The sequence below is a fragment of the Agelaius phoeniceus genome, chromosome 15, assembly GCF_051311805.1.
Source record: "Agelaius phoeniceus isolate bAgePho1 chromosome 15, bAgePho1.hap1, whole genome shotgun sequence".
NCBI classification, from domain to species: Eukaryota; Metazoa; Chordata; class Aves; order Passeriformes; family Icteridae; genus Agelaius; species Agelaius phoeniceus.
The window spans coordinates 15667204-15685007 of record NC_135279.1 but is presented as its reverse complement, the minus strand read 5'-3'; the positions used below and the strand labels follow the sequence as shown (position 1 = coordinate 15685007).

The 17804-nt window shown below is 56.1% G+C and overlaps 1 protein-coding gene across 4 annotated transcripts in view; it reads left to right on the top strand.

The window, feature by feature from the left end:
* The first annotated feature begins 7519 nt into the window (after window positions 1–7519).
* The window catches only part of NRG2 (neuregulin 2), a 160549-nt gene continuing 150264 nt past the window's right edge, over window positions 7520–17804 (top strand). For 2 of the 4 annotated variants that reach the window (XM_077186503.1, XM_054642950.2), the window contains exon 1: window positions 7521–8415. In XM_077186503.1, the coding sequence (XP_077042618.1) occupies window positions 7992–8415 (424 nt within the window). In that variant the 5' untranslated portion in view covers window positions 7521–7991. Of the gene's footprint in view, window positions 8416–17804 lie in introns of all 4 variants that reach the window. The other 2 variants (XM_077186505.1, XM_077186504.1) reach the window with 2 other exon arrangements.

Sequence of the window (17804 nt, the reverse complement as noted above, 5' to 3'; positions counted from 1 at the left end):
GTGTGCTTGTTGGGGGACTAGGGACACACTGCTCCCCTCAGAGCAGAGCCAAGGCTCCTGCTGCCTCCCTGGCCATCCCCAGCCTGGGGAAACAAGAGGGTTGTGCCAGACCCCTGCTCTGAAGTGCCTCACTCAGGTCCCCACTGCTTCCCTGCGTGAAGAAGCAGTGACTCCTGGAAGGGAACAGCAGTGCTGTGTGTTGTGTCATGGGCAGCCAGCATTACCCCACGAGCTGGGGGCTCAGAAACAGCCATGCCAGACTGGGTAGAGCTCACATATCCCAGAGTCTCAGGGTCCTGGCAGGGGCAGTGGGACGGGAGCCCTGGGATGCTCCTGGCTGGTGCCTGCTTGCACCATGACTGTTGTTAGCACTGGGTCAGGGTGACCACTGGGCTCAGCTTCATCAACCCCAGACAATGAAGGACCCCTGTGCCCATGCTGTGTGCTCTCCTGGGGGTACACCACCTCCTGGGGAGGAAAGACCACCTGGCTATTCACCCTCAGCCTCCCAAGCTGCTCTCTCGGGCCCCTGCCCTGTGTGACATGCCCCACCGAGGGGACTTTGGCTCTGTCACCTTTGTACCTGCCCTCCAGGTAGTTTTTAGCCATTAACTCAGCCTAAACTTCCTCTCTGACAGACTAACCAAGACCACCTCCCATCATCCCTCCGTTTAGTGCCCCTGTCCCCACCCCAATGAGTCTGTGTGTGTGATCCAGCCTTCAGGAGAGGGGACAGAGGCAGGAGCAGCACCCCTGGGGCCCCCTGGGGCAGGTAAGGCAGGTGATGTCAGTGCCCCCTCACTCCTGCAGCAAGCAGAGCCTCCCACTGAAGCCTCTGTCTTGTCAGAGCTGGCCTGGCATCCTTCCTCTCGGGGTCTCTGCTGCTCACAGTGACCCCCAGATGTGTCAGAAAGTCTCTTTTCCCACCCAGCGCTCAATGAAGGAGTCAGAGCTCTTAATTTCTCATTCTCAAGGTTGTTTATTGTTCCTTATCTATAAAATTTTTCTCCTGTCCAGCCGAGGTCCTTTCAGCAGGTCAGACAGAGGCACTCTGCCTGCCCCAGGGGCAGTGTTATCTTTTTATACTAAAAACTACCTGTACAATATTTACAATTCCTTTCCAATACCTATCACCTATGTTAGACATTGAGCTTCTACTCTAAACCAATCCAAAAGTGCCAACATCACCCAGAAGATGGAGGAGGCCAAGAAGAAGAAAAAGAAGGAGAAAGGCTGGACACGCCCAGATCTCTCCATCTTGCCCCCTGAACCCCCATCCTAAAAACCCCAAAAAATCAATTTTTTCACCCCGTGATAAATTCACTATAATTCTATTTAAACTGTCATGGCTTGCAGATCTTATCTAAGGTTGGTAAATTGCTCCATGGGTCACAATCAAAACCACAGGGGCATCTTGGGCTCTGTGCCAGGGTCTCTGAGCCCCCTGGCAGGGGTCTGGGCTGCTCAGGACAGCCAGAGGGATGTCCTGAGTTCTGACACTTCCCAGGGGATAAATTTTGGGTGAGGAAACCCAAATTGCTGTTAATCTCAGGGTTAATCTCAGTGCAGATGCACGTGGTGCTGCCTGTGTCCTTAGCTCCAGGCAGGATGTGCTCAGCAAAGGGCTGAGGAGGGAAAGCCTGGGAAGGCAGCGTGGCCTTGGGTGCTTGGGAGAGTCTGGAGGTGCCCAGCAGGGAGGATCCAGCACGTGCACGTGTGTGCCCACGGATCACACAGGGAGATGCAGCAGATGAGCTGCCTCGCTCGATTTGTAACCTCCCACTGCTGTTGCACAGGCTTTGCAAGGAGGAGAAGGAGCTGAAAATGGAGCTGAAAATGGAAACTTGAGGCTCAGATGCTTGGAGGGGCTCAGGAGCCCGACTGAACCCATCACTCCCCAGGGAAACAGGAGCTTCTGCTCCTCCTGGGCCCTGTGTCTTGCTCTCATGCTCGGCACAGAGTGAGACATTCATGCTCCACCTTGGAGCAAAAGTCATTTTCATTAACTTATTGAGGAAAGGAGACATAAAGACACAATTTAATTGCAAACCACAAGACTCCAGTGTAAGATGAAGGGAGGAAAGAATAAGGGAGGAAAAGGAAAAACAACTTGGTCTTATTTTTTAATTTGCACCCTTTAGCTGGCTGAAGGAGAGCTGGGTGAGGACATGGCAGTGCCCTGGTGTTCCCTGGAGGGTGAGATCCAGCATTCAGCCTCTGGCTACCTGAAAGCTGCTTTGGACAGTCCCAGTGGCTGCAGGATGAGAGCCTGGTGTGCAGGGAGCCTTGGACACCTGTCCTGTGGATTTCCTGCCTGGATTCAGCACCTGCTGCCCTGGGTGTTTCTTTTGGAGAGTGCAGGATGTTCTTGGAGAGTGCATGGTAACAGGAGAGCACAAGGAGAGCAAACAGGGCTCCTTTTCAGCCCCTCACATGCAGCAGCCTGGAACAGCCTACCCCTGCCTCATCCCAGCTCTCCTTGCAAAGGGCAGGATGGAAAGGTGAGGGATGAGGCTCCAGAACCCCTTCAATCCCCCTGGCTTCTTGCTGAAACTGCTAATTAAAGAGCCCATTTCACCAAACGATTTTTTTCTGATGTGAAAACTTTTCCATAAGGAGCTAGTCCTGAATCCACCAACTCATTTCACATTTATTTTAAATCTCAGCTTTATATTGTGTAGTTTCCTCCAGGGCTTGATTATCTTCTCAGTAAAAGCTCTGTTGTTCTGGTTTGTGGGACCTATATTTAGCCTTGCCCTAAGGTCTGTGCACCTCTCAGTACAGGGCTCAGATGCTGCCACCCGAGCTCCTGGGCTTTCCTATTTATTTGGATCTATTAAACAAGTTACCATTTCTGTAATATCAAGGGCATTTTCCAGCCACAGGCTGCCTACAGGCAGTGACTTGTTGCTGCAGAAATGGTCTCCTGGATCTCAGAAGTAATTTGGAGAGGGTCTCTTGTCTAACAATGGCAAATTATATTTTAAGAGGGAATCAAGGGCAAAGCCAAAGAACCTTGTCCCTCTCTCCTGTTGTGATGGTACCTCAAGTCCTCATTCCCCATGTTTCCTACACATGTAATAAGGCATACACCCACTCAGCATATTTTTACATAAAAATACTCAAAACAGGCAAAAGTGGGAGGGGACTTTGCCTATGAAGGGAATTCAGAAGTGCACAGACATACCTGCTGCCCTGGTATGGCTGCAATTGTTATTTGATACACAGGGGGGTGTAAGGAGGTTGTGTGGAGAGAAGGGAGAGAGTGAAACATCCGAGTGGCTGGCAGTGAAATCCAGTCCAGGGAGAATCTCTGGGATGGAGGGGTCTCTCAGGCTGGGATGCACCATCCTGTGGGGAGCATTGCTCCCGCTGGTGCCATTTTTCACCCTGGCACCTTTCTGGTGACACATCTCAGCGCCTGGGCACCGCTGTCCTTCTGGGGACACGAAAAGCTGCCTGGATAATCATCAGCCAGCGTCCACCTCTGCCAGCAGCACCAGAGGAACCCTCTGGCTCTGGGCTGTGGTGCCCTGCAGAGGCTCCTCCACCCTGAGAGAAGCCCTGCAGGAGCTGGAGCTGCTGGAGATGTGTTGGATGCAGCTGGCAGTATCCAAGGAACGAGCGTGCGAGCCAAGGCACGCGACAGGAATGATCCACGGGCAAAACCCGGCTGCTGGAACATCTGATTGGAAGGCTGGGAGGAAAAAGGGAAGGCTGAATTGTTTATGGTTTGTTTTTCATTCATCATTCCTGCTTGTGTGGGTGGACAAGGAGTGAATGAGTTTCTCGGGGAGGGCAGCAAATAAAAGAGGCACACATTTCCTTGAAGGATGAGTAGATTTTTTTTTCCTTCCTGCTGCCTAGGTGAATATGTCACAAAGGGGCTGGAGGGAACCCTAACAGCTTCTCTCCCAGGTGGAGGAAACCACTTGCTCTTGATTTTTTTTCCCTTTGATCACCATGTGCCAAGAGATAAAAGGATTGTTTTGGGGTGAGTTTCATCATAATAAAGTCTTGCTTTTTCTCCCTACAGCAAATGTTCTCAACTTTTCTTTGGACTGTTGAGCATCTCATGGGATTACAGTGGGTCAATGCTCTCCCAGCTGAGGGAAGGCTGGATCAGGCCTCTGTGCCAGGATGGTCCATTTCTGGGAGAGACAGCACTGGTGCCTACAGCTACAACCTTCAGTTCTGCCTTACCCTGCTCTGGAAGTTGACATTAACAGGCAGGAGATATGTAGATGTAGATGATTTTTAAGGTTTCTTCCAGTCTGAGCCATTCTCTGATTCTGTGGTTGGTCAATGTCCAGGTTGGAGTCTCAGACTGAGTGTTGGGCTTTGCTTTTTCCACATAATTCCCGTGTTTATAATTTATCACCTGCTTTTCTCATTTCACCTGGGGCTGTGGTGGTGTCCCCCTGGTGCCAGGAGTCTGGTGTGTCCTGGGGAAGGGTTGGTTCCTGCCCCACGTGATGCTCTCCATGGGCATCCCCATACTGAACAAGCCAAATCCTGGCAGAGAATACATGGGGATGGGATAACCTGGTTGCAATGGCTTTGTTGGCATTTGTGGGGCTTTTGTGAGACACCTGATTGTTGCAGGGAAGGAATGTCCCATAGGGAGGAAAAGCAACGTTCCCTTGGCTGGGGTATGGGTGGTGTCTCCTGTATTTGCCATCTTCACACCTGCAGGGAGCCAGGATAGAGCTGGTGCTGGGAAGGGCTGGGGGAGGTGGGGGCACCCTTGCAATGCATGCATGGTTCTGAGGCTGGCCTGAAATGGGCCAGAGCTTAGCACAGCCCCGTGCTGGAAAACACCAGGGAATGGCTGGACCTGTCCTAGGCTGGATAGCAGGGAAAGGTTCCTCCCCCAGAGGGTGCTGGCACTGCCCAGGCTGCCCAGGGAATGGGCACAGCCCCAAGGCTGCCAGAGCTCCAGGAGCCTTTGGAAATGCTCTCAGGCACGGGGTGGGATTGTTGGGATGTCAGAGAGCTGTGCAGAGCCAGGTGTTGGAGTCAATGCCTTCCCTTCCAGCTCAGCACGTTCTGTGACTCTGTGCTCTGTTCCTCCTTACACCAAAAGCCCCACATGGGGTTTGCAGGAGCACACCTTCAACTCTCACAGAGGAGGCTGAGCATCTGCAACCTGTGGAGGATGCTGAAGGACAGCCTGCCTGCCTGTGCTGCTGGAGGTCAACAGCTGTCCTTGCAGAAGAGCTGCAGGGCTGCCTGAGGAAGGGAGGGACACTGGGACACTGCCCTGTGCACCAGGCAGGGCTCTGTGCCAGCAGCTCCCTTGGCAGAGGCCAAGAGAGACCTGAGAGGTGCTTTGTATTCAGGCATCTCTGGGAAATTGCAGGAACAAAATTAAAGGAGGTAAAAGAAAAACCAGCCCCCACAGCACTTGCCTGAGGAATGAAAACCTCTGATGGTGCTGCTGAGCTCTGGGGTCCTCCAGACAGGGTGGGATCCAGGCTGAGCTCAGATTCTCCATCTCTCTGCCAGGATGGCAAATATGATGGGTTTTCACAGCAAGGAGTGAGGGGAGAGATGGGCTTTAAAGCAGACCACAGATCTCCTGGGTTCCCTGCCAACAGTTCCCCTCAACTGAAGGAAAATATTTTTAAAATCGTTTATTTAGGCTTCATTCTCTCGAAGTCAGTGTTCAGGTTGCTCTGGTAACTGCACCAAGGACCTTGCTTTATTTATTTCATATGTCAAAATGCCCAAGGACCTATAGAAAATAATGATTTTCTGTTTATATGGGAAGAACAGCATAAAGGGGGGAGAGGGATTTAGTCCTAAAGCATTTCTGAAATGATAAGAGAAAAGCAAGTGTCTCAAGTGAAGAAAACCAGGTGACTTCACAAGAGTTAGGCTGAACAACAGGAAAAATACTGCTAAAAGATGTGACCAGTGCCCCTTTTTAAGGCTGAGTGTTCTGGACTTCAAAATGCCTCAGAGACAACAACAAAAAAAAACCCCTCATTTTTCAAAATTACCCCAGAGGCCTCACAGGTATCTTGCACTGAATTTCTCAGTGGGAGAACTGCTGTGGTCTTGCTGGGATTTCAGCCTGCAAAAGCAGACAAGGATTAGCAACTCAGCTGCCTGGGCATGAAAGTGCCCTTTCTGCTGAGGGCAGGGTAGAGCAGGCGAGCTCCAGATCAAGTTATGCTATCGGGTATCTCCTTCCTTTTCAGGCAGAGCCTCAGTTGCTGTCTGAGCAAAATGATAGGGAAAGGGGAAATTCCACAGAGATTTATGTCAAAAGATGAGAGAAGTCAGGTGGTTTCCCTGCTCCTCCGAGCAGCTTCCTGAATTTGAAATACTGCTCTTCCCTCTGCCGTGGGAAACACTTCTGGTCCCTTCTACCTCCCCCTGCATTTCTCTGCAGTTGGGCACGGTCACCAATCAGGGGAAACGAGAAAGCCTTCAGAAACATCTGAGACCAAAAATCCACAGAAAATCACGCTTAGCGAGGGGGAATGTGTGCAAGGAGTAAACGGTCCCTGAGCCCTGCTGTGTGCGCGCTGCGGGGCTCCCGGCGCACCACGGCCCCGCAATGGTAGCGCTGCTCTGAGAGCGCTCCCAGAGAGGGGAGAGCCGCGCTCCGGGCTGGCAGCAGGAGCTGCAGAGCCCCGGGTGCGTGTGCGGGGGCTGTGCCCTCGTGTGCCAGCGGTGGGACAGCGCTGCCTGCCGCCCCGAGCCGGGCAAACACCGGAGAGGCTGCGCCCCATGCCTGGGCTGGGCTGGGCACGGCGGCTCTGCTCCCTTCCCGTTTTTCCTGATGGCTCTGGCTGCGCTATGGTAAATGGAAAGCAAATCCTGATCCTGCCATCTGTGCTCCTTTGCTCTCATTGATGGGCTCAAAGACCCAGCTCTTGTCATCTCTTGAGGTTCGCTGGGGGGTTTCCCTGGGGCTCTAAAGGCTCTGGGGCCATTGCAGTCTGTGCCCACAGCCATCGCCCTCCCGCCTCCAGGTCACCTCCGTGGGATGGGACTATGGCCGCTCCCCTTCAACGCGGAATCCAGTGCAACAACAAGCACCACAAAATCCCCTGCTGCTGCTGCTAACCGAGCATCTCAGCTCCCTCCCGCACTGCCTGGGCAAGCGAGGCTTTGGGAGCGCAGATGCTTCAGGATCAGCCTCGAAAATAAACCCAAACAAGCCCCTTTTGGAGCTTAAAGCGACTCCTCCTGGAAGCCACTGCAGGGAAAAGCATTTGTTTATTAACGAGAGGCAGCCGGAACAGGGCATGCATGAAAGGCGGCTTTGTCTCGCCGGCCACTGCGCGTTCCGTTTGTCTCTATGTTAATGCCTTTCCTTCAGGTGTGCAGGGAATCTCGGGCACAAATCTCCCAGCTCCATAAAACCATCGGGCAAAGAGGAATCCCCGGCTCGCGGGCCCTGCGCATCGCGGAACCCCCGTGTCACCTGCAGCCGCCCCCAAACGAGCGCATCTTTGGTTTGCTCTGCGGGGAAAAGGGGGGTTCTGCGAACGCCTGGGGGCCTGCCGAGGGGCCGGCTCCATGGCCGGGGGGAGGGAACGCGGGCTGCCTCCATCGCCGAGGACCCCCAGGGACGCGGGGATCCCCGCCGCAGCGGTCATCCCCGGGGGGGAGTCCCCGGGCAGGGAATCACCTTTCCGGGGGGGTGCGGGCTCAGCATCCCGGGGGCAGGGGCGGCTTTGGAGCATCCCGCCTCCTCCCCGCTCCGCGCCAGTGCCCGTGCCTGTGTCTGTGCCGGTGCCGTGCCGCGGCCGCGCCGCGCCAGGCCGTGCCGGTGCCGTGCCCTGCCGTGCCGCTCCGTGCCGGTGCCGTGCCGGTGCCGTGCCGTGCCGTGCCGTGCCGTGCCGTGCCGTGCCGCCCCGCGTCGCGCCGCTCCGCTCCGCCCCGCCGCGCCCGCCGCGCCGCAGCCCCGCAGCCCGGCCCCGCAGCCCGGCCGCCGCCGCAGGGCCGGCGGGCAGCGAGCGGCAGCCGGCGGCATGAGGCGCGACCCGGCGCCCGGCTTCTCCATGCTGCTCTTCGGCGTCTCCCTCGCCTGCTACTCGCCCAGCCTCAAGTCGGTGCAGGACCAGGCGTACACGGCGGCGGTAGTGCTGGAGGGCAAGGTGCAGTCCGTGGGCCCCCCCGCCGGCGGCAATGACAGCCGCGGCGCCGGGCCCGCCGGGGGTGTCCTGGTCAAGGTGCTCGACCTGTGGCCCCTCAACAGCGGGGGGCTGCAGCGGGAGCAGCTCATCAACGTGGGCTCCAAGGCGCCCTGCTTCAAAGTGAAGCGCAACCACCGCTACATCTTCTTCCTGGAGCCCACCGAGGAGCCGCTCGTCTTCCGCACCGCCTTCGCTCCGCTCGACACCAGCGCCAAGAACCTCAAGCGGGACGTGGCGCGGATCCTCTGCGCCGACTGCGGTACGGGCCGCGCCGCGGCGGCGGGGGGCGGCGGGGGGCGATGGCGGAGCGGCGGCGGGGGGCGATGGCGGAGCGGCGGCGGGGAGCGCTGGCCCGCGTCCCGAGCAGCCGCGGGGCGACAGGTCCGTACCGCTCGGACCTGCGGGGGACAGGTGCCCGGCGATCGCCCCCCCACTTCAGCCCCGGTGGGCCCCGGGAGCCGCGCCTGCACCGGGGGAGATGCGATGCGATGCGATGCGATGCGATGCGATGCGATGCGATGCGATGCGATGCGATGCGATGCGATGCGATGCGATGCGCTCCGCGCGGCCCGGCCGCCGCAGCCGCGCTGCCCCCATCCCCCGGGCCCGGGGCTCCTCGCTCGCCCCGCTCAAGGTCCCGCAGCCCCGGCCCGGCGCCGCGCCAGCAGCGCAGCCCCGGGCCCGGTGCGGGGAGTGCCCGCAGCCCGCGGCCGCCCGGCGCTCGGCGGTGCCGCGCGGGAGCCCCCGGTGTGAGCGCGGTCCCGGTGCCTCTCCCCTCGGGGGTCTCGGCTGTTTTAGCCCTGCCGGGAGAGCCGCCGGCCTGCGGGGGCTCCCGTGGCTCCGGCCGCGACCCCCGCCCCGGGCGCGTTCCCTGCTGCCGAGGAGGGGGCCGGGCCCGGGATGCGGGGCTGGGACAGGGGCAGCGCTCCAGGTGTGCCCTAAGAGCCGGGAAGTTTTGCGTCTCCCAAAATAACGGCCTCGCGGGGGGGAAGTTGGTTTTTCTTTTGTTCGTTCCGCGCATTTCGGTGTCTCCGATCACGGCTCTCGTGCGGTGGCTGGTGCTGTTCTTCCAGCACCTCTGGAAACGCGGTTATGAAATGACTTCAACGGGAAGTGCCCGCCGGAGCGTCCCTGCTTTTGTTCCTGGGTTTTCCTTGCTGTCCTCTGGCAGGTGAACACCTGCGAAGGGCTGGGCGGTGGGGACCGGGCGAGGACAATGCCTGCATTTTCCCAGGGTTTGGATCGGAGCTGACAAAAATGCACGGCTGGCCCTTCATCCAGCCTGAATGCTGGATACTGTGTCACAAAATCTGGAGAAGGATGGTGTTAACCCGGAGAGCTCTGAGTGCCGTACCCTCAGCAGGGGTTTGGATTCCTCGTGCTTGCTGTGTTACCAGGATACACAGGGTGTAGCTCCAGGGAATCCAGGCTCCCCATTCAATGTCAGTACACTGCATCCTCATCAGGCTAATTGGCCTTTTGCCTCATTAAAAGCAAGGTACTTTGTCAAGTTATACTTAGCTCTGTAATGACCATATGTGTACTGCTCCATGGTGGTTGCTGTTGTGGAATTAACTGGGTGTTTCTGGGGCAAATACTCTGCCATTTGGGACTGCTGACCCCGCATTGTGAAAGCCAGACCTGTCTCTTTTTTTAGTTATCCAAAAGATAAATTTAGAAGCTTGCGTTTCCTGGGAGAAAGGTGGAACCTTGCATATCATAATATGTTGTTGAGGAAAATGGGCTAGGACTGTGTGCAAGAAAACTAATTTGGGAGACACTAATTTCATGTGCATCTGTATATGGGCCATCGTGGACAGAGAGGATTTAGTGAAAGAGCTGTGGCAGAGAAGAGAGGAAAGTAAATGGGGGAATTTCTCAGGACTGTGGTCTCGCTATCAGGGGAAAACACAGCAAAAGGTATGTGGCTTTTATTGTTTTTATTTTTTTTTTTTAAATCAAAAAGGATTCTGAACTTGTGCATCTCTGAGCAGCAGGGTTTGACTTGAAGGGGAATGGAGGCTGCTCCGTGGCATCCTGGCTCAGGCCCAAAGCGTTAACGTGTGGGCTGATGTAACAACAAGTTAGGGGTTGTCATTCTGTCGTGACACCTCCTTGGAGCTGATGCTTTTGTTTCTGTGTGGCTCTGACGGGCTGATTCGGCTCCCTGGCTGAGGGACACTGCAGATTGGTGGGAGCCTCGTCTCAGCAGAGCTCGATGGCAGATTCCAAAGGAAAAATAAAATCTGGTGGTTGGGAAATGTCATAGCTGTGGTTTGGTTTGGTGATGAAGATGAAATGGGAGCCTCAGCTTGCTGAACTGGTGGTTCCCTGAGCACTTCATGCTCTTGGTCCAGCTGGGAGATTACTTCTGAAGGTGACTTTCCTGGCAGGAAAGTCTGATTTGTAGCACCCGAGCTGCTGGAAAGGTGTGGGAACTGGGAACCCATGGTTTGCCTTCCTGCTCTGTGGTTTGTGCTGGGAGGGGAGATCCAAAAGGGTGCAGGGGTATTTCCCATTCTTGCTGCTCATGGGGGTGGTGAGAACTCCAGAGCTGGCAGGGGGTGAATGTCCAGGCACGAGGAGCACTCTGAGGGACAGCTGGGCTGCAGCTGTGTGAGGGATGTTACAGAGCTGGGGCACAGATGCTGGGGTCACTTTGGTGTGGGAAGGGAGGACCCTGTGGCTCTGATCACTCCAATCTCCCCACTCCCAAAGATGGAGGCCTCACAGGACCATCTTCTCCCTGCTCTGGCTCTGTGCCTGGGTCTGTTTTCCAGTGATTCATCCCCTTCTCACTGGCTAAGATGCTGTGTGTCTCCTGCTCTTGCTGCATGCCGAGGTCTGGGATGCGATGCAGGACTAGACCTGTGATGGGAGCATCCGTGTCCCTCTCCAAGGAGCAGCCTCTGCTGTTTGCACTTCTCACTTAAAGGAGAGAAAGTGGGTGCTGAGACTCTACACGGGATCCAGACCCTCTGAGCAGAGGCAGGAGGACTGAGGTGAGAGAAGGACGGCCTGGGGTGTGGGGGACAGAACAGGAATGCCAGTCTGTGTGCCTGGTGTGTGTGGGGTCTGAGTTGAGCTGCTTCTTGTGTGCCCCCTGAGCAGGGATCCAGGGAGGGGATTCTCACTTTGGCCATCTCACTGCTGGGCAGGTTCTGAAGGCTGGAGCTTCCCCACCTGCAAACCCCAGAGAGGTGCAGGCTCTGCAGCTCTGCCCAGCCATGGTTTTCATCCCTCTGGCACACAGGGAGCAGCTGGTCCTGGGGCCTGGCATCCTGCAGGTCTCACCACCCACTTGTCCATCTTGAAACCTCTTTTGCACTGGAAGTATTATTGGTTTTTTTTTCATGCTGTTATATAACGATTCCTGTTATTGCTTCTCCTCCTGTCTCTTTTCTTTGTATCTTCTAGCTCCTTAATTTTGGATGGTCTCATATCTCCTTTGTGCCTACACGCACAAGGAGGAGGAAATAGGTGCAAGACACAGTGCTGGCTCTCACTGGTGAAGGAGCTGGTGGCATTATCCCCACTGGAACAACTCCTGATCTGGATCCAGAAAGGGGCTTGTGGCCCTCATCCTGCTGGTCTTTAGGGGTACCTTGTGTCAGCATCTGCTTCCCACTCTGCATGAGTCCCCTCTACCTCTGTGAAACACTGATGTGCAGATATTTTGCGCACAGGAGAGTGGGGATTTAACCTGTCCAGGCTCTCTGCTTTCACAGAGGAACAAATGTCTCCCTGCCTCCATATGCAGCGACTTGCAAAGTAGCTTTAATTACAGCTTGTATGTCTCCTGAAGCACCTCACCGAAAACGCTGCTGAGCTCCAGGATGAGCTCTGCCACTCGCCTGTAGGATTAGCTAGCTTAGCCTGGGCAGGTAATCTGGTGGTGGCAGATCCCTGGGAGGATTTGCAGGCAGAGGACCTGTTGTTGTAGCTGGTACTTCTTGTGAGATGAGGTATTCATTTTATTTTATTTCCAGTCCGAAGGTGTCTTTGTCCCAGTGGGAATCAGGAATGTGCTGGGGCTGTGGCATTGGCCTCAGTGGCCACATAATGCTGGGAGCTGTTTATCCTGGAGCCAGGTTGGTTAGAGCTGCCCTGTGAGGGGAGGAGGGAGGCCGGATTTTGAAGTGCCCGCTGGAAAATACAGCCCTCTGGATTACAGTGTAGGTGTTGCTGCCTGAAATAGCACTGGCAACTTTGGACCAGCAGCTCATGCAAAAATATCCCTCTTCACTATCCTGCAGATCATTGGAAGCCAGGCAGGCACAGGGGAGGGGTGTGGGTGGGCTCCAGCCGCTGGTGATGGTACTCTGCCTTCATCCCAGGACAGCTGTGGAGCACAGAGCAGTAAAGCTGGATTATCTCACACACCACCTTGCTAATTAGAGCAGTCTGAAGCTGTTTCTCACCACCTTCAGAAAATCACACTTCTTTGGGTTTGCAGAAGAGCAAAAACTTGCTTCCTTCTTGCCTCGAGTTTCTGCAGATGGGGAATGGTCACTGTGCTGCAGACAGCTGTGACCTCTCACAAGGGTGGCACAGTTCTGGGTGCTCTCTTAAATCCTCTCATACAGGATTTGGTCTGGAGTGGACCTGGGGTGGCTGGGTCCTTGTGGCCAGGTCAGCTCCTTGTCTCCCAGATGAGCCATCCAGGAACTGGCAACTGGAACTTTGCTCTGCCGAAGCTGCAGGTCCAAGTGACTTCAGTGGTGCCTGACACAAGCGAGTTTTTCCCCTCCCAGACATGTGCCATGTGTGGAGCAAAGCCTGGCCAGCTTCTCAGTCCCCTTTTCAGAAATGTTTGACTAAATAAAGCATCTCCCCAAGGATCTCCATGAGTAAGATGAGACTAAAACAGCTCCTGAGTGATCCCAGCAGTGCTGATTTCTCTATCTGGGGCTGCTGCATGCCCAGCCCAGGCCCCAGCTGCTGCTTGGTGGCTCTTTGTGCTCCACCAGCTGACAGCCCTTAGAGATGGGCCCTGAGGCAGAACGCCCTTTCTAAATCACAGGCGACACCTTGACTTGGGTTTGGATCTGGATCAGAAACTGGTGCATGCTTGGGAGCACAGAGGCAATAAACTGCATCCCCAGGCAAAAAGGGAGCCATGCTCTGCCACAGCTGAGCTCCCCGCTTCGTTTGGGCTGTGTGAGATGCACCATGGGCATCAGGGCCTGGAGCCTTCCAGAACTTGGCACACCCCGAAATCTGCTGCAAAGTGCCACAAGGGATGGGTTTTGGTGCCGTGCTGCTGGGCTGAGGGTGCCTCTCCCAGCAGACTGGAGGGGGTGCATGTGACACGGCTCCTATGCAGAGCAGCTGCTGCTTTGCCAGGTTTGGGGCACTGCATGCTGCTGCTGGAGCCGCCTCATCTCCATTCCCCTCCCGAGTCAATGTGTGACGCTGCTGAGTGGAAATGAGAGCTGGGCCGGCCCTGGCACAGCACCTGGGTTGCTGCAGGTCAGCTGTGCTGGCCCAGGGCAGGTGAGGGTGCAGATGCAGGGAGAAACACGGAGCTGAGTGATGCGCTCGGCCAGGAGCGGCTCCGGGAGACCGATGGTGGGGGCAGCGGCTTTGGGAGGCTGCGAGCCCGTGGGCGACTCTGGTCGTCTGAGGAATTGTCACTGCAGAGGAGCCTGGTGACAAAGTGCTGGGAGGTGAGGAAGAGCCTCCGCTGAGCCGGGAGCTCCGGGGCTGTCTGGCAGCTCCTGTTGGTGCTCCCGCGCCCGCTCCGTGCCCAGTGCGAGCCCGGCCAGCACTGCCGGGAGCTGGGCTGGGGGCAGCAGAGCTGTCAGCACATCCTGCCCCTCTCTGCTGCTCAGAGGAGGCTGCCAGGATGCGAGTTCACCGCTCCCCAAGTGCTGGAGCATCCTGTGGTGCCCAAAGGGCCGTTTGAAGGCGAAGGCGGTGCCCCACAAACTCAGTGAGGTTTCTCTGTGCTCTGAGCTGCTCTGTCCGGTGCAGATGGCTGTCACAGACATCTTTTATTAAAAATCCTTTCCTTAGGATTTTTCCTCCTGAGAAGCCTCAAGAACAAAATGTAAACAATGATTATCTGCTGCTGTGGAATGCAACAGGTAAATCTGTAATTAGTCTCATGCAGTTGTTTCTAATTAATGGCCAATCACAGTCAGCTGGCTCAGACTCTCTGTCCGAGCCACAAGCCTTTGTTGTCATTCCTTTTTTTCTATTCTTAGCTAGCCTTCTGATGAAATCCTTTCTGCTATTCTTTTAGTATAGTTTTAATGTAATATATATCATAAAATAATAAATCAAGCCTTCTGAAACATGGAGTCAGATCCTCATTTCTTCCCTCATCCTCAGACCCCTGTGAACCCCGTCACAGATGGCAGAGGATGCCTGTCCTGTCCTCGGTGGGGGCTCAGTGGATGTGTGCAGTGAGGGGAGGCTCTGGAGGAAGCTCATCTCCCTGGAAACTTTGGCAGCCAGGCACCTGCTGGATTGGGTGTGCAGCAGTGGAACCCCAGCACCTCTCAGCACTCAGACCTCAGGAGAAGTCTGCCAACTGCCCAAAATTCTGGGGATAGAGTACTGAGCCTGCAAGGGTAGGCTAGAGATCAAAAGGAAGATGAATCACCGTGCTGCTCTTTCTCTGCTGAATGACCGTGCTCCCAGAGCTTGGCTGCTGCAGCTTGGGGCTGGGCTGTGTGCTGCAAAGGCTGGGCTGAAGGGCCAGTAAAAACTGCTCTTGTTGAATCCCCATGGTCCAGCTCTGCCCTGGATAAGACCCTGACCAGTCTGGAGGATGGAAAATATAAGGTACCCCAGAAGATTGGTCCTAGAGGGGAGCACAGGATTTCCATCTTGAATGTTGTAGCTCAGGGACAAGGTTTCTCTGCCCACAGCAACTCTTCCTGGCCTGGACAGTCCTTGCATTCTCTTTGTTGCAGTGGTGGCCACAGTGGCTCTCTCTGGTCCCCCCACGTGCCCCACACCCATTGCCTGCAGCAGGACAGTGCCTTCCTTCCCTGGATTCCTGTCACTGTTTGCTGGCCTCAGGAGGGCAACTGAGTTCATCCTTGCAGGCTGTAGCATGTGTTCTGCTTTTGCAGGAATAACACCTCATCTTTGGTGACCTCCTGGGGCAGAGCTGGCTGCTGTTGTCTCTGGGCACAGCTCCTCTCTGCGATGGGACACGCGTGCCTGATGAGTAGGGATGTGCCACGCTTGTGACAGAGCACTCGGCTCCCACCCTGCTGCCCCCCTCTGTCTCCCTGTCCTGACATGAGGGAACTGTCCTTCCCCCTCCTGATGAAGGTGAGAACTCTGGGAAAGCCTTCCCAGTGGGCTCAGGTGCTGGAAATGAGCCTGTAGGATCTGCAGGTGAGAGCAGAGCCTCGGGGCTGATGGAAAGCAGATCTTGGATGTGATGGTTTTCTAGGGCAGGTCTAGATGGGCAGTGCTGTGCCTGATGGCTTGTGGAAAGGCTGAGGAGGATGGGAATGCTTTGCAGAGCCTGTGGAAGGACACACTGTACTACTTAGTGGCAGAGCTAGCCAGGTCCTGCCAGTGTGGGGTCGGAAGGCAGGTATTTGCATTCATTATCATCAATCACTGCTCCTCCACTCTCTCTAATGGCTCGGTAATGACCAAACGCTGCTCAGGAGCCTCTCGGTGGTCTCAGGGCAGGCAGATGGCTTGGCAGGAGGGTAGGGACTGGAATTAGGTCTGCTCTCTGGGCTGCCTCAAGGTTGGCAGCGATGCAGGAGCCCTGGCTGCTGCCCTGGCCGGAGCCTGTCCCCGCCGGACCCTGCTCCTGCTGCTCGGGGTGGGCAGCCTGGGACAAAGCAAGGGGACACCAGCACCAGGCACAGCCTCTACTGCCAGCCCCAGGCACTGGGACGTGGCCTTTGCCATCACACAGAGCTGTGTGGGTGTGTGATTAGCAAAACGCTCATTAGCCCTGGCAGTGTGACAGGGAGCATGAGCCACAGGGCAGGATGCCTTGCTTGGGGTCAGATCTTCCACAGGGGTCCATGGGATGGTAGTGACAGCAAGGGGAGGAGGGAGTGCTCCTCAGCCTTTGGGTGTTCCCCTCCCACCTCTCCACTCTTCCTCAGCTGCCCTTCCATGTGTCATGGTGCAGAGGAGAAAAGGAGTGTGGATGTGCTGGGCTCTCCCCATGGCTGCTCTCAGCCTGCAGCCAGGCTGGCCCGTGCTGGGAGTCCAGCTGAAGCCACCAGCATCCCTGGGAAGATCCTCTGCCAGTGGGGTCTCAGCCACCTTCTCCCTGGGTCTCTGCTGGAAGAAGGATCTGTCTCCCCATCCTGGCTGCCAGGCTGGCTCTGCCCCAGCCCTGGACTCCATGGGGGGATCTGGGGAACCTCAGGGACTCCTCTCATGGGGTGATGGGACACTCACTGCCTGCCTAGGCTGGAATGAAGCAGGAATTTCTGTCCTTGGGGGACCTGGCATGGACAGCTTTGAGAAGACCTGGAGACCCTTTCTTACAGCACTGGAGAGCCTGAATCCCACAGATACATCCCCGAACATGCAGAGCTGAGGCAGCAAGAAGGAGCTGGAGGAGTTTCCCTGCCAGGTCCTTCCTGCAGCTCCTGGCTTCTCTTGGCACTCTGTGAGTGCATGCAGAGTGTGTGCATCACCCATTCCAGCAGCAACACTCTCAGCCCTGCTGATGGGCAAGCATCAAATGAGGGTTCCACACCCCAATGCTGCCCTGACCCTGAGAGCTCCCAGAAGAGGCCTTGGTGTCAGTCAATGGGGCTGCAGTTGGGGTGGAGGTCTGGGGTACACCAGGATTGCTCTTCTCTGGCACTTTCTGCCCAGGTTGGTGATTTCAGCTGGTCCTCCTGGTGTGGGGGACACAAGAGGCTGGGTGGCTGGTGGTTTGTGGGGTGGCTGTCATTCTTCCTTGGACATTCAGGCACAACAGCAGCTGCAAGTTCTGGCAAATGCTGCAGAACCCACTGGCCAGATGATGCCCAAGTAGGATTACAGGGAAGAATGGGAAAACCTAGTAGGGGTCAGGTATTCTGGTGGATTTGGGAGGCTCAGATGCAGCTGAGATTCTGGAGAGGGCCTTGAGGGTTTTGAACATGGGGTAGGATATAGCAGTAGATGTAGGATGGTTTGGATGGGAATTAGGATTTTTTTCTGTACTTACAAGAACTGGGGTGCTGATGGGAGGCAGCAGGCAGGGGGTCACCCAAAGGTCCTCTTGCACCCAGAGCCTCACTGCAGGGTGCTGTGGGGCACTGAGGGGAAGGACTGGGGTGTCTCTGAGGCCATGCCTGCATGTACAACAGGGCTGGGCAGCAGCTGCTGATTCTGCAGCTCCCCAAACACCTTGGTGCCAGAAGGGATGGGCTGCACTGGGTGAGGCACAGCCCGTGCTGAGACAGTGCTGGGTGTTAGCCCCAGGAGAGGTGTGCTGTGACCAGTAACTCCTCTGATCTCCATCACCCAGACCATGAGAAGGAGCTTTGTGGCCCATTCCAGCGTGGGGATGTTCTGGGTGGGGGCTGCTCTCAGGGCAGGGGGCTGCCCACACTCACTGCAGCCAGGGCTGTTTGGGTGGCTTTGTGCTCTGGAGGGAAGCAAGGCAGGCAAGGAGAATGTGCTTGGAGACTCGGTTCAGGTCCCATCTGTGCCACT